This window comes from Moschus berezovskii, chromosome 8 (genome assembly GCF_049115385.1).
Source record: "Moschus berezovskii isolate FMDL1 chromosome 8, NW_MosBer_1.0, whole genome shotgun sequence".
In the NCBI taxonomy this organism is placed as follows: Eukaryota; Metazoa; Chordata; class Mammalia; order Artiodactyla; family Moschidae; genus Moschus; species Moschus berezovskii.
The window spans coordinates 96499884-96514650 of NC_142467.1; the positions used below are offsets into that span (position 1 = coordinate 96499884).

Genomic DNA, 14767 nt, shown 5'->3' on the forward strand with positions numbered 1-14767 from the left:
AGTACTGGACTGGGTTGCCATGAACTCTTCCAGGGGATCTTCCCAAGCCAGGGATTGAACCCAGGTCTCCTGCATTGCAGGTGGATTCTTTACCAACTGAGCTGCCAAGGAAGCCTAGACGGCGTATTAAAAAGCAGAGACATTTTTCCCACAAAGGTCCATATAGTCAAAGCTATGGTTTTTCCAATAGTCATGTACAGATGTGAGAGTTGGACCATAAAGAAGGTTGTGCGCCAAAGAATTGATGCTTTTGAATTGTGTTGCGGGAGAACCCTTGAGAGTCCCTTGGACACCATGGAAATCAAACCAGTCAGTCCTAAAGGAAATCAACCCTGAATATTCATTGGAACGACTGATGCTGAAGCTGAAGCTCCAGTATTTTGGCCACTTGACGCTAAGAGCTGACTCACTGGAAAAGACCCTCATGGTGGGAAAGATTGAGTGCAAGAGGAGAAGGGGGCCGACAGAGGATTAGATTGTTGGATGGCATCATCAACACAATGGACAGGAGTTGGAGCAAACTCTGGGAGATAGTGAAGGACAGGGAAGCCTGGCGTGCTGCAGTCCATGGGGTCAGGAAGAGTCGGATATGACAGAGACTGAACAACAACGCTACCAACACACCACCTCTTCCCAGCTGCACGACCATGTCCAGGTACCGCCACTTGGTGGTGGATTCTCTAAATGGAAAATAAATGAAAAACCTTCTTCCGGGCCGGGTGTATCAATTCACAGTAAATGGATGGAGGGAAGAGTGGCTCACACCCAGCCAGGTCTCAGCTTCCCGTTCCTTTTCTGGACCAAAACCAGCAGGTGCCTTCCGAAAGTGCTGTACAAATGTGCGCTCATTCGCTCTTGCTCTTGAAGCAACTCACTTGCTCGTCTGTTAGTCAATGTCAGTCACTATCTGTGAGTCAAGAGTCAGTGGCAAAGGGCAGGCCCATCGGTCAATCAGTCAGAACCCAATTGAATCGGTTCTTATGGTGGGGCGTTCTGTACCGGCTTTTCCGGCCACGCGAACCCTGGGTTGTCTGTAGGAAAATCTTCGCTCGTGACAGAATCCACATCCCCAGGCTCCGCCTCTTCGCTTTCTTATCCAACCATAGGTCTCTGCCACACAGGAGTACACGCCCCCCAGGTCACATCCAGTCACAGGCCCCGCTCTTCCGAAACTCTGCCCTATCAGAGGCCTAGCTCTCTAGGACTCTCCCGCCCTCTGTGAGGCCACGCCCCTATTGTGGACCTCCCTCCCCGGCCCCTCCTTCCTTGGAGCCCTGTCCCATGATACGCCCTTTCTTTCACAAACCCCGCCCCCAGGTCTTGCTTTTCCCAGGCCCAGACCCTACCAGGCAGACGCGGCGGATGACGGTATCGAGTTGCGCCCCGAGAAGGTCACACGGGATCCTCCAGCATGGCGGCGGCGGCGCTGCGGGCAGGCTGGTGCCGCTGCCCGCGGGTGAGCAGATATGCGGGGCCAGGAGGGCGGGACTAGGGAGCTGCGGACCCGCGACCTCCAGGATCTCGCTGTCCCCAGGTCTTTGACCTCTTTGCCTCTTCCCTGGGCTCCGCGAGAGACTCAGAGTTTGGTCACTGGGTCAGCCGAGGCCGGGGCGGGGACCCGGTAACGTGGGGCCTGGAGCTAGGCCTGAGGGCGGGGGAGCCGAGACTGTCCGGCCCGGGGCAGTAATGCATGGAGCCGGGCAGGAAGAGGATCGCCCCTCATTTCTGGCTGACCCCACGTGTACCGAGGAGTGAATGGTGACCGTGGCGCTCCGTGGAGAAACAGTGGCGAGGAAAAGGCAGAAAACCGTGACAGTCACGACTCGGCTTTATATGCTTCGTCCGCGACCAGGAGCACTTTCCGTCTCTCCTCCTAATGCTCTGAAAGTACGGGAGGTGGTTGTCGCCCTGGCTGAGAATCTGGGCTCACAGATGCCTTGGGGATCAAGGCGTATAAAGTGCATTGGGAAAATAGTACTCCCGTTGCTACTATTTGATGCTATTTCAACAGGTTAGGAAACTGGGAGCTCAGACGTGCTAAGCAAGCTGCCCACAGTCTCAGAGCTAGCAGGGTGGTTGACCTGGCCCAAAGCTTAGGCTAGGAAGGAAAGTTATCTCACAGGAATCTGAGTGTCAGGAGAAACAAGGTGTTTCTGACTCAGGGCAGAGCTTTCCTTCTGGACTGATTGTCTTTTGAGTCAGGGTTTGAAGGCTGCGTGCACAGGTGTTTGGATTTGGGCACAAGACAAAAGAGGAGCCACCTTCAGTTTCCATCCTCCTGTGGGGTTTTCCTTCCCAATTAGAGAGCAATCCGCTTCAACTTCAGGCTGCTGCTGACGTCGGTGGCTCCAGGACCAATGGCTGTAGGCATTTAGAAGAAGAAAACAACAAAGCAATTAAAACAAAAGTTTTGATAACTCACAGGAGTTACTTTTGAGTAGCTATAGGAGATCATAGCATCTGTGTAAGTCTGTATGTTGCTTAGAGTTCCTGGAGACAGGAAGCATGGAACAGGATGAGGAGAGGCCCAGGGATTGTAGAGATGGAAATGTGATTTTGTCAGGTCATTGACATCTGTGTTACTAGCTCCACGCTGGGTGCTAGGATGCAGCAGTGAACAGGACCTACATGGAGCTTCCCTCCTGGAGCTTAAGTTCATCATTTGGTCAGAGAAGAAATGCCTTTCACATGAGGTTACCAGCATCTGTCTGCCCAGGTGACTCCCCTAAGTTGCTCTTCTCTCATCCCAACCCTGGATCAGGACATGGTAGGCTTATTGCTGGGTCGTTCCTGGGACAGTAAGTTATCAGCGTACCTCTGAAAGCCCAGACCTCTGATCCTCCAAGGCTGGCAGAAGTAGAGAAGGCTGGTGAGAGAATACTGGCTGCTACCAGCATCAAGGCTCAGCATGCCCATTTTCAGACTAAGGCCTTAAATCAGACTGGCACATTTAGCCTTTAGTGTTCTTCCACCATAGGTTGGCATTTCCTAGGACCTATCTCGCTTCCCCCAGGTTCAGAGTCGGAAGGGTACATGTGGGCCCTGCAGGTACGGTTCCAAGATTTTCTCTTTCTACCAGATTCCACTGGCTTCTCAGAATTTGAGAAGATGGTCGAGCATCAAGCATGCAGTGGCATGGGATAAAAATCGTCAGATGAGTCTTAGCAATCTCTGCTCTTTTAGGTGGCCTATTTCCTTCCTTCCTCATCACCCTCTGGTCTAAATGGATCTTTATCTCTTCTCCCTCGATTAGAGATGTGTTGGCAGCGGAGTCCATCTCCTGTCCAGCCACAGTCTATTGCCACTGCCCCATGGTACCTGCCAGCTGCCCCGGCCTAGTGGAGAGCTGACCCTGGTGAGTGACTCAAGACGTGAGCGAGCTGGCTGGAAGGGGAGGTGTGAGAGTCAGGCATAGGTGACAGAAGAGGCCTGCAGGATGCTGCCCACACTGCCAGGGCGTCTGATGGGCAGGCCTTCTGGAGTCACAGAGCCCAGTGGGCCTGGTGCTCTTGGTATCTGGAAGTGCTCGGCACACTTGGGGGTGGGGCTCCTGCCTCCCAGGGTGGAGTGGGATCCCTGCAGCGGAGCTGAAATGCACCCCCTACTGGGTCGCACGTCTGGGTCCTTCAAGCAGAGCTGGGCCTTGCTTCTGGGAGATGGCCCCATGGGCATTTGCATTCGCAGAGTCACACATCTCCTGGACCTGGGTTTTCCCAGGCTAGACCGGCCTTACCTTTATTATGTTTTATTGTATTTATTTATAAAACTTTTACATTTATATTTTTATACAAAATTTATATAATTTTGTTTTTATATGATTTTATATTTATATATTTATATAATGTTAGTTTTTATATTTTTATAAAATTTATATATAAAATTTGCATAATTTTATTTCTAGCTATCCTGGGTCTTGGTTGCTATGCCTGGGGCTTTCTCTAGTTGCAGCGAGTGGGGGCTACTTTCCAGTTGCCGTTCGCGGGCTTCTCATTGTGTAAGCTTTTCCTGTTGCAGAGCATAGGCTCTCGGGCTCAGAGGCTTCGGTAATTGTGGCGCTAGGGCTTAGTTGCCCCACAACAAGTGGGATCTTCCTGGATCAGGGATCGAATCCATGTCCCCTGTGTTGGCAGGTGGATTCTAAACCACTGGACCACCAGGGAAGCCCCGATAGCTCTCTTACTCTTGATGTTGTTTGTCAGAAACAGCATTTTCTAGAGCTTTTGCCCTCCCCGTCACTCCTCCTCAACTGCTGCTGTTTCAGCACCATGGGGAGGAAAGCCCCAAACCTCACACTGACTCCACTTCCACACCCTCCCTTCCCTTTGAGTCTCAGCACAGCCCTCTAGTTACCTGTGCTGGCCTGTCTCCCCAGCCGTGTCCTGGGGCTGCTGCAGGTGTGGGGCGTGTCTTTCCCATTAGTTGTCCAGTCTCTGATCTGCCCGCCCCCCACCACTGCCACCCAGTCCACAGCCCTGGGGAGAGTGGTGGAGCTGCTGTGAGCTGATGCAGGCCCTGACACTCTTGGAACCTGGATTTCCCCTGGAGAAGGACTGGCCAGGACTCATCTGGACCAGCACCAGGCCTGGCCACCCACCTCTGGGGCAGCACCCACACTTTCCACCTCTTTTGCTAGGGCTCGATATTAGCCAGGGAGGCTGTTGCCCCTGAAACTGGTAGGGTAAGTCCCCAGGCCTGGTGGTGGACCCCATGCACCCTCAGAAGTGGGAGCAGTCAAGCACACGAGGCCATGTCCCCGTGATCTGAGTCACTCGCTCACAATCATTTTTGAAGCTTTCTCTTTCATGAGCCTGCGAAGGAGGAGAAGCCAGGATCTAAACCCAGCTGTGTCTGACCCCAAAGCCCGTGTCTTGGGCAGGGCAGTGCATGGAGCGGGGCCTCATGTGGGATCTTCCTGGACCAGGGATCAAACCCATGTCTCCTGCATTGGCAGGTGGATTCTTATCTGCTGTGCCACCAGGGAAGTCCCTGGCCTCATTTCTTTTTATTGCTGAATAATATCTTGTTGCCTGGGTGCCCCACAGTTTATCACCTAATAGTTTTTTAAAGTGTGCCTCTTCTACTCTTCTGCAAAGAGAGCGCTCTTCATTGTTAAACCTTTATCAACAGAAAATAGAAAATTAAAAAAAAAAAATCCTTTGTCTCTTTCTACATTCTTTCTAGTCCAAATTCTATTCCTCTGGAAGCAGAAAAGGCTTTCTCTCCGGCTTGCTTGATAACATCAAACAGGAATTAGCCAAAAACAAAGAAATGAAAGAAAGTATAAAAAAGTTCCGAGACGAGGCCAAGAAGCTGGAAGAGTCAGATGCGCTCCAGGAAGCCAGGAGGAAATACGTGAGTCCCCTTCGCGACTCATCTCTGAACAGACTTATTGGCCAACCCAGTATGTTAATCACTGATTAACCTATCTCACCTCTTACTTGCTCCCTGGAGCCAGGAATTCCCGTGGCGCAGTGCCCCAGCTGTCAGGGTCCCTGATGATGGGGAGTAAGGGGCGGGGGAGCCACTCAGCCTTCTGGGTCTGTGGTGAGCCTGCAGCTTCCTTGACACACAGATCAACACACGGAGGGCTTTCTGGATCTCCTGTGTCAGAATTTGCATTGTAGGGGAGGCTCAAGAGAGGGGGACATGTGTATACTTACGGCTGACTCGAACTGCTCTACAGGAGAAACCAACACAACATTGTAAAGCAGTTATCTCCAATTAAAAATAAAAAAGGAAAAAAAAAAGAAGAATCTGCATCTCCATAGGTCTCTCAGGCACTAGGTTTGAGATGTGTACTCCGGAGGACCTCTGAGTGAAATGGGTAGAAAGTGGGTTCCAGGGCTAGTGTAATTGTTACATGGTCGCTTGGCCAAAAACTTGGGTTTTTCCATTAGAGTGTACAGAAATACCCAAACAACTTTCAGCTGCCTGTGAACATGCCTGTGGCCCTTTATCTGTCTGCCCGCGAGGGCTCTGTGAGGCAGATGCAGAGCCCCGCCATCTCCCCTGTGGGTGGCTGAGCCTGGGGTATGGGCACTTGACCCAGATGCCCCAGGTCCCTTGGTGTTTTGCTGTGTTGACCCCCCCATCCCGGGCCGCTGGTGCAGTGAGGCCTGTTCCCTCCGAGTCTCCGCTAAACTCTCTGTGGGGATTCCACCCTATGGGAGAGTGCCCTTCCTTGTCATTAAGGAAGAGGAGTGGGCTGAGGGGCCACCCGGGGGCAGAGGAGGCTGAGGTTGGGGCAGGGTGCCTGGGTGGGGGCAGAGTGGGAACAGCACCTCCACCACCACCACCACCCTCAACATATCACTGATGAGCAGATAGGCGAGTTCACCCACTGCTGCCCAAAGAGAGATTCGGGGCCTGGGGCTTTGTGCTCAGGAGGGTCCCTGTCCAGGCTTCATGCCAGGCTGGGGGGCAGCCAGGGACCCTGGGCGGAAGGGAGGGACCCGTTGGGCAGGCTGAAGGGGAAGGGCAAGAGAAGCAGAGGTGTCTAGGAAGGGACTGCTGAGAAAAGGCTCTTTGGACTGTGCAGCACAACCCCAAGACACAATGTCCTTCCCCCTAGAGAACCATTGAATCGGAAACCCTGCGGACAAGCGAGGTGATCAGGAAGAAGCTGGGGGAGATCACGGGCACCGTCAAGGAGGTAATGGCCTCAGGGCTCCCAGGGCCTCTTAGCCGAGGCTGCAGGGCCTATTTGTTCTCACCTCTGGCAGAGGAGTTGGGGGGGCGGGGGCAGTGCTGGGAGCCACAGGAGAAACTGGCAGCCAGCACTGTGTAGGCTGGAGTGGTGAGCAGCCTGTGCACTCCAGAGGCTTTCCGGAGATAAAGTCCAGGATGCCCTCAGGAAGAAGGGCGAGGTCAGACCAACCCACTGGCCTGCAGTTCACTGGCCTGCTTAAGTTAGAAGCCTCTGTGCTACAGTCAGGAGGGTGAAATGAGGATGTTTTTCTTCCCTCCTTAGGACAGGAGGGGAGCACTTTGCCCCAAGGTGAGGGTGGAGGTGGGAGTGACTTTCCTGGAGGGCTTTCTTCTTTGTTGCTTCTGTTTGGTTTTTCTGTTCTTCTGGTATGGAGAGAGGGACCTGCCTGCTAAGTCGCTTCAGTCTTGTGACCCATGGACTGTGGCCCACCAGGCTCCTCTGTCCATGGGATTCTCCAGGCAAGAATACTGGAGTGGGTGGCCATGCCCTTTTCCAGGGGATCTTCCCAACCCAGGGATCGAACTGGAGTCTCCTGCATCTCCAGGAGAGAGGGGCAGGGCTTTGAAGCCAGCCCAGCTCCATGCACACCTCCTCACCTTCTTCCTGCCTCCCCGCCACCTGTGGCTGCCACTCCTGTGTATCCTGGGAGGGCTGGGGCTCCTGTCTGCTCCGTGCCTGCAGCCCCAGGCCCAGTGCCCCAGAAGTCGGAGGCACCCTTGTCAAGCACGCACATACCCCAGTCACAGCTCCACCAGCCAGACAAGCTCAGGTTGTCTGCTCCTGCTCTCCTTCTGCCTGGTTGGCCCTTAGCCCTGGAGGAGCTCCTGCCAGCCCTCAGCCTGTGCCATGTTGACACCTCCCCTTTCTCCGTCTCAGTAGAGTCTTGATGAAGTCAGTAAAAGTGACCTTGGCCGGAAAATCAAGGAAGGTGTGGAAGAAGCAGCCAAGACCGCCAAGCAGTCTGCCGAGTCAGTGTCCAAAGGTGGGGAGAAGCTTGGCCGGACTGCTGCCTTCAAAGCCCTCTCCCAGGTGAGCTGGGCTGGGCTCGTGCCCTCGGGCACTCTAGGCTCTGGCCTGCTCCCAACCCCAGGGAGCCAAGTTCCCGTCTCTGGGCTCAGCCCCTCCCAGCCGGCTGGTCTTGGGCAAATCGTGGCCCCTAGGGAGCTACGGGTTAACAGACCGAGAGCCTCCAGCCCGCAGTCAGTGGCTGACACCCTTAGGTCTGGCCCAAAACCCCGAGACTGTCGCTCCCGGTCACTTGAGGTCCTAAATTTATTCTGTGAAGACCTTACCGCACACTGGGCCTTCCGCTGGCCACAGGGCCATAGGAGAGAAGGTCCGAGCTGCTGCTCTCAAAGGATTGCAGGACAGGCATGGGGACAGGGAAGGGGCAGGCAGCTCTGAGTACCATGACAGGAGCATCTAGGGGCGGCTCCAGGCCAGGGGAGCAGGCATTGCCAGCTGGGGGCACCGGGGCCAACTGTGTGTGACCAGAGCCACTGCAGGGGCCTGGGGGCCATACGGAAGAGTTCAGGTTTTATCCTGAAAGCACAGCCACCAGTGAGGACTTGGGCAGCGGCTCAAAGGCGGCCGGAGAGCGTCCCGGGTGGTGGGGCTGGGAGGGAAATGGGTTCTGGAGGAAGTCGGGATCCACAGACTGGGTCAGCCTGGATGGGAGTCATGGGGCAGGGGCCACTCAGGATGCCCCTCCAGTTTCTGGTTTCTCCCCACCTGAAGGGAGGTTTCCAGGGAGACGGGGGAATCGACCTCAGAATGTGAGGGTCGTCTGGGGGCTGCTCTTAAAGCAGGGGTTGGTGGGAGTCGGGGGGAGTCAGGGGCAGAAGTCAGATAGCCAGGGTCTCCTCTCAGCAGCGAGCATCTGCCTCCCCCTGAGGCTTCAACAAATCCTTGACCTACACCTGCAAAGCAGGTGACCTTGAGACCTGGAGCCAGGGTGGGTGTACAGTTTCTGGTTGGGGGTGTCCAGGGGTCGCCCAACGCCCACGCCCGGCTGTGCTCTGCAGGGCGTGGAGACTGTCAAGAAGGAGATTGACGAGAGTGTCCTGGGACAGACCGGGCCCTATCGGCGACCTGAGCGGCTCCGGAAAAGGAAGGAGTTCGCTGGAGAGAAATTCAAGGAGGAGAAAGTGTTTGAGGCCAACGAGTAGGTGCCAGACCGGTCAGGGGCCTTCCCGCCCCGTCTCCACCTCCCTTTTTAGCCACCTGCAGCATTTTCTGTCTCTGAGGACCACACAGGGTTCCGACCCGAGTCTGCTCGTGGGGTTTCTTTCTGCCCAAGGTTCCCTGGCTCCCTGAGAGAATGAAGGTGGGGGGGATGGGCAGGGGAAATGAGAAGGCAGGAGGCTGGGAGGTGAGGCCAGCATCATCACACTGTCTGACTGGTCCTTCTCCCCGCGGGAGCGGCCCCCGCGCTGCGCTCACTGGCTTCCCTGGTCTTCCCCAGAGAGGCGCTGGGGGTCGTGCTGCACAAGGATTCCAGGTGGTACCAGCAATGGAAGGACTTCAGGGACAACAATGTGGTGTTCAATCGTGAGTGTCCCCACTCAGAACGGCCCAGTGCAGGGCAGTGAGGGACGCTCACCGAGCGCTTCCTCAGGGGCGGGCACCAGACAGAGGAGGAGACGGGGGCCTGAGGGGCCAGTCACTGCTCAGAGCCTCCCAGCGCGTGAGCGGAGGAGTGTGGGCCTCAGGAGGCCTGGGGGGACGCACCCAGTACATCTCAGGCGGCAGGGGCTCTGCCGTCGGGGCTGGGTCTCCATCTTGACTAGAGCCAGTGTGTTGTGTGGCAGGCAGGTGTGAGTGCCCCCCATCCCCACCCCAGTGGTACAGCTGGGGATTTGGCCCCTATACACCCCACCTCACAAGCCAGGAACCAGCTCAAGGCCCAGCGTGCTCTGCCTGCTGTGGGGCCCCTGGCTTCCCTTTCACTGACAGGGAGCCCTGTCCCTCCTTCCATAGGGATTCCCAGAAGCCTGTGTTTCCTTTGCAGTGAAAGCAGCTGCCAGTGGAGGTGGCCCCCCACGGTTCACACAGCCCCCCAAGCTCGTGGTGGCAGGGTCTCCATATCCCCACCCTGAGATTGACCCACAGGCCCTGGTCTCTAGAGGAAGAAGCTGCCTTGGAGAGGCCCCCTCAGTTACCCAGCCTGCTCAGGGGGGCTGTGATGGAGCGGGGTGTCTTTCTGGTAGGGGCCCCTGAGCCCTGACCCTACCCGCCACCTGCCACAGGGTTCTTCGAGATGAAGATGAAGTATGACGAGAGCGACAACGCCTTCATCCGGGCGTCCCGTGTGCTGACAGACAAGGTCACGGACTTGCTAGGTGAGTGGGCCACCCCAGGACCATCCCCTCACCCTGAGCCGGCCAGGGGGCAGAGTCCCAGGCCCTCACTGCCCTGCTGGCTTGGCCATCCCAGGGGGCCTGTTCTCGAAGACAGAGATGTCAGAGGTGCTCACAGAGATCCTGCGTGTGGACCCCGCCTTTGACAAGGACCGCTTCCTGCAGCAGTGCGAGAATGACATCATCCCCAATGTCCTGGAGGTGGGTTTGTGCCTGGCAAGGTGTTCTGCCTTTTCCCTGCCACATCCTTGCCCCTCCATGGCCACCAACCTTGGCTGGAGCCTGGGAACCCTGCAGCCCCGCCCATACAGAGGCCTGTGGCGTGGCCTAGTGGGACTACAGGGAGCGCCCCCCCTGCCCCTGGTCCTCTGAACATCCGATTCCTCCTCCAGAGGCCCTTCCTCCTCCACATTCCCAGCTTCCTCAGGACACTCGGAGGAGGTGAAAAGGTAGCAACTCCCAAAAGCAGCAGCCCGAGCCCAGGCGGGATCCTCTGGGGTGAGGTCATCTCAGCCCCCACCCCCACTATGCCCTGTGGTTCCCCCACAGCGCCTCCCACCCCACAGGACCCTCACCACATCCAGTTCCTGTGGCAGCTTCTGTCCTTGCACTCTGGGAGTCCTCCCCCTCTGCCCCCGCTCTGCCCTGTCCCTCCTGGGCCAGGCCATCTAGAGCTTTGTCCCCAGGGCAGGCGGGCTGCTCCTGCCTGGCCACCTTGGCTCAGTTTCCCGGCTGGGACCAGACCTCAGACCACTGCCACTTTCCTCTTCCTTCCCACAGACCGTGGGGACCCATCCTGGGCTGTCCCACTGTTAGCTGAGGGAGCTCCCCTCCCACTGCCCCAGCCTGGCCTGGTCTCCCTTCCCCAGACTTGGAGGCTGCTGAGGAAAGGGTCTCCCTGGAGAACATTCTCCAGCAGTATCTCCCTGCCTCCAAAGCCCACTTTCATTCTCATACTTGGTTTTTGTCTTTCCCTTTTTAGGCCATGATTTCTGGGGAACTTGACATTCTCAAAGACTGGTGCTATGAAGCTGTGAGTGCTCGCTGCCATTTTTCCCCCTGTTTAGGTCGAAGAAGAAATAACAATTTGGCGGAGATCTGCTTGGGTGGCTCCATCCAGGAAAAGCTTGATAGGGGTGGGGGTTTTGGAGGTGGGGGTGGCTGCAGGGGATCCAGGGGTCAGGGAAGTGGGTAGAAAGGGACACTGGGGAACCCTGGCGTGCATCAGATGTTCACTCTGTGCGTGGGGGTCACAGGTGCTGGCCAGCAAGTGGGGTGGGAGGCCTCACAGCCCCCCTTCCCGAGGCCAGGGTTACATCACTGGGTTCATTCCTTGGGGATCAAGAGGGTGCTTTGGGGACACCAAAGCAGAGCTCCCACACAGGCAGCATTGGATGGATTCATTAGCTGTTTTTCTCATTGCGAGATCCTCAAACATAGATCCAAGCAGACATTGATATATTTCTGCGTGGGTAAGAGCTGCGTGTCTTAAGGAGGCCTAGCTGTTCCTGGAATTGGAGCTCCAGGTCCCAGGCCACGGGCAGGGCTGGGCTGCATGGTGGCAGGTCAGGCGGCCTCAAGAGCACCCCATCTGCCCTGTCCCTTCCTGGCAGCCTGCTTGTCCCCAGAGGGCCACCTTGCCCCATCCTTCTGACTCCTTGACCTGTGTCTTCTGGGAGTTTGTTTTTCTTCACGCCCCAGCTTCTTGATACTAAATAATCCAGAATCTCTTTTGGCTGATTCTCTTCTGTACCCAGCTCACAAACAAGTTGGAAAAAGCAGAGATGTCAGATTTTCTTTTTAAATACTCCCCTGCACGGTGACTAATCCAGCAGGAGTTTATGAGTGGGTTGTTCTTTTTTTTTTTTACTTTGGGACTGTTAAGATGTGACTGGTTATCTCTACCCGAGAGCTGCTGCTGGTGCCCCTAGAAACACAGCTGAAGTTGAAGCCACTCACACAGGGGCGTTCTGAGAATGTCATCTTTAAGAAAGCACACCAGAACTCAGATTGGCACCTTTTCTTTTTTTTCTTTTCATTTGGTGTGTCCATTAGTTGCATAAAAAGTGGGTGCTGTTGGAATGTCTTCCATTGAGATGCAAAACTGCTGTATCCCAGGCTTGGAAGCAGGCACGGGAGGGCTATGGTGTCTTTGCCCCCATAGGAGGAACAGACCACCTGCAGCTAAGGAGCCACCCACACCCACAGGCACTGGTCAGGGAGAAGCAGGCAGACCCAGGCAGCTTACCCCAGTGCAGCCGTGGGGCAGGATGAATCCTAGAAAAAAGCGTTTGGTTCCAGGCCAGGATCCACAGGAGAATGTTCTGCATCAGCCAGAGAGGCCTCAACTTACCTTTCCAGGAGCATGTTCCTGTTTGCATTCCAGGAGCGCTCCCAACCTCACTGATTAATACCGCTTTCAATAGTGGTGATACAGTGCTGTCTTGGTAATGAGAGGGAAGTGTGTGACTCGCGCCAGCAAGAGGGTGGCACCAGCCTGCCTGCTCCTGGCATCTGTTACTCCTGGCGCGGGAGCCCTTTTTGCGAGGTACATGAGCTGAAAGCCTGAAACCTCGCCTGTGAGCCCACTACCGGCCTGGGGTGTGTGGTGCCCCCGGCTCCCAGGTGCTTTGACATGGCTTACTTGAGAATGACCGGTCCCATGGGCATGTTCGGCTTCTTGTTGCAGACCTACAGCCAACTGGCCCACCCGATCCAGCAGGCCAAGGCTCTGGGCCTCCAGTTCCACTCCCGCATCCTGGACATTGACAACATCGATGTGAGTGCCTCTTCCAGGGTGGGGTGGAGGGGCAGGGGTGCTTCTCTGAATTGTGCTCAGCTGGGAGGGGTGAGCTCCTCCCTGGAGAAGTAAGGTCGCTTTCACTGAAGACTTTCCATAGTCCTGGGATTGGGAATTCTCCAGCAAGTGGTGGCCCAGGGGTGCTGCTGCCCAGATCCAGGGGCTTCTGAGGCCAGGGCTCTCCCTGCACCTTCACTGAGAAAGGTGGGGGCTCTGTTGGGACCACTGAGGCCCCCACTGGTCTCTCTGCCACGATTGTGTGGGGAGCCCACACCCGTATGGAAGACGGGTGGCTCTGAGAGGCCTCTGTGTGTCTACAAAGCCTCAGTCCAGGGATCCTGTCTGGGTCTTCAGCAATTCAGATTCTGCTCACAGTTGGGAAGTGCCTACTGGAAACAGACCAGTGGGAGGTGGTAGGCCTGGAGTGCTGAAGCTCGGGTCTGCCCCTGGATGGGGCTGTAAGGAAGGCACCAGGGACCACTCTCTGAGGCCCATCCACCCTGTCCCCACCCCCTGCAGCTGGCCATGGGCAAGATGATGGAGCAGGGGCCAGTGCTGATCATCACCTTCCAGGCCCAGATGGTGATGGTGATCAAGAACCCCAAGGGCGAGGTGGTTGAGGGCAACCCGGTGAGTGGGCAGGAAGGGAGGGGCAGGGCATACACTGAGTTCCCTGCAGTGCAGGGCACCAGGACAGCACCTTGAGCTGGGCCTGGTGGAGGTCAGAGGGCCACTGATCTGTCTGGTCTGACCAAGTCCTGAGTCCCAGCCTCTGTCCCAGCCTCTGCTCTGGATCCCAGACCCAGGCCAACACCCCAGACCCGCTCCCTCCCAGCCCTGATGTGGCTGCAGCATCACCCTGCCCTCCTTTTGGTGTGGGTACCAGGTGCTCCCCGCCTCCAGCCCTCACCCTTCCTGGGTTCCGCAGGACAAGGTACTGCGAATGCTGTATGTGTGGGCACTCTGCCGAGACCAGGATGAGCTGAACCCCTATGCGGCCTGGCGGCTCCTGGACATCTCGGCCTCCAGCACAGAGCAGATCCTCTGAGCATGGCGGCCATGCCTGGGCCCTCCAGGGCTGACCCTCACTGTGGACATGCAATGAACTGGCGTCCACCTGCAGCAGCCAGACCTCTGGGGACAGGACTGTCAGCTCTGCCCCTGCTCTGCCAGGCCAGCTGCAACACTGGCTGGATGGGGCGGGGAGGGTAGGGGGCTGCATTGGCCCCCTGGTGGGCTGCTGGCCTGCGGGCCTCAGACCAGGCACTCCCTCCCGGGACAGAGCAGTGGGGCCTGGGCCCACTGGCCACATCAGCCAGGCCATTTTAGCTCCTTTTTTTTTTTTTAAACAGTGCCCTTGTTATCCTGTATATAAGCAGAGATTTGGAAATAATAAATCACCAAAGTGCAAGAGAACAACTTGGGTTGTCCAGGGTGTCTGTCACTGGGGTGGGGGAGCTGGGACTGGGGAGGAGGTGGGGGGTGGGCCAGCCCAGTGGTGATGGGGAGGCTGTCGTGGTCACTAAAGAAGCTGCAACAGAAGAAGGGGCGGCTTCACCTGGGCAAGACCCTGCCCATCCTGGGTATGTGTGGGGGTGAGGGGGACAATGACAAGAAAAGCTGTGGAGGTTTTCGGTGACCTGGATGGGGTCTCTTGAAGGTTGGGGTCCCTGGAGCCAGAGGACCTTTAGCGCTGGAATGAGTTTTTGGGGCACTGGGATGCTCCAAACAGGGAAACTGAGGGGTCAGTTGCAGAGGAGAATGGGGCTGTGGGAGCTGAGGTCGGGCTGGGAGGTTTAGGAGTACTGGTGGGGGTAGGAGGGTGAAGTCCTCGGAGCTCACGGTTCTTTGGGGGCGGTGGTCTCTGCAGCGGCTCGGGGCGGGGCCCGGCTTTCCCGG

General features: G+C 56.5%; 1 protein-coding gene across 2 annotated transcripts; it reads left to right on the forward strand.

Annotated features, from left to right (window-relative positions):
* The first annotated feature begins 1330 nt into the window (after nucleotides 1–1330).
* On the forward strand, nucleotides 1331–14281 carry TIMM44 (translocase of inner mitochondrial membrane 44). 2 transcript variants are annotated; one of them, XM_055430735.2, is made up of 13 exons: nucleotides 1331–1456; nucleotides 3254–3355; nucleotides 5182–5352; nucleotides 6572–6652; nucleotides 7589–7738; nucleotides 8734–8873; nucleotides 9174–9259; nucleotides 9958–10050; nucleotides 10145–10269; nucleotides 11051–11101; nucleotides 12758–12847; nucleotides 13388–13498; nucleotides 13797–14281. In XM_055430735.2, exons 1-13 carry the CDS (start codon nucleotides 1412–1414, stop codon nucleotides 13914–13916), a joined length of 1365 nt encoding a protein of 454 aa, XP_055286710.1. In that variant the 5' UTR covers nucleotides 1331–1411; the 3' UTR covers nucleotides 13917–14281. The 2 variants fall into 2 exon arrangements, with proteins under 2 accessions (XP_055286710.1, XP_088695089.1); XM_088838963.1 differs by lacking the exon at nucleotides 1331–1456 and adding an exon at nucleotides 2494–2716.
* The last annotated feature ends 486 nt before the right edge of the window (nucleotides 14282–14767 follow it).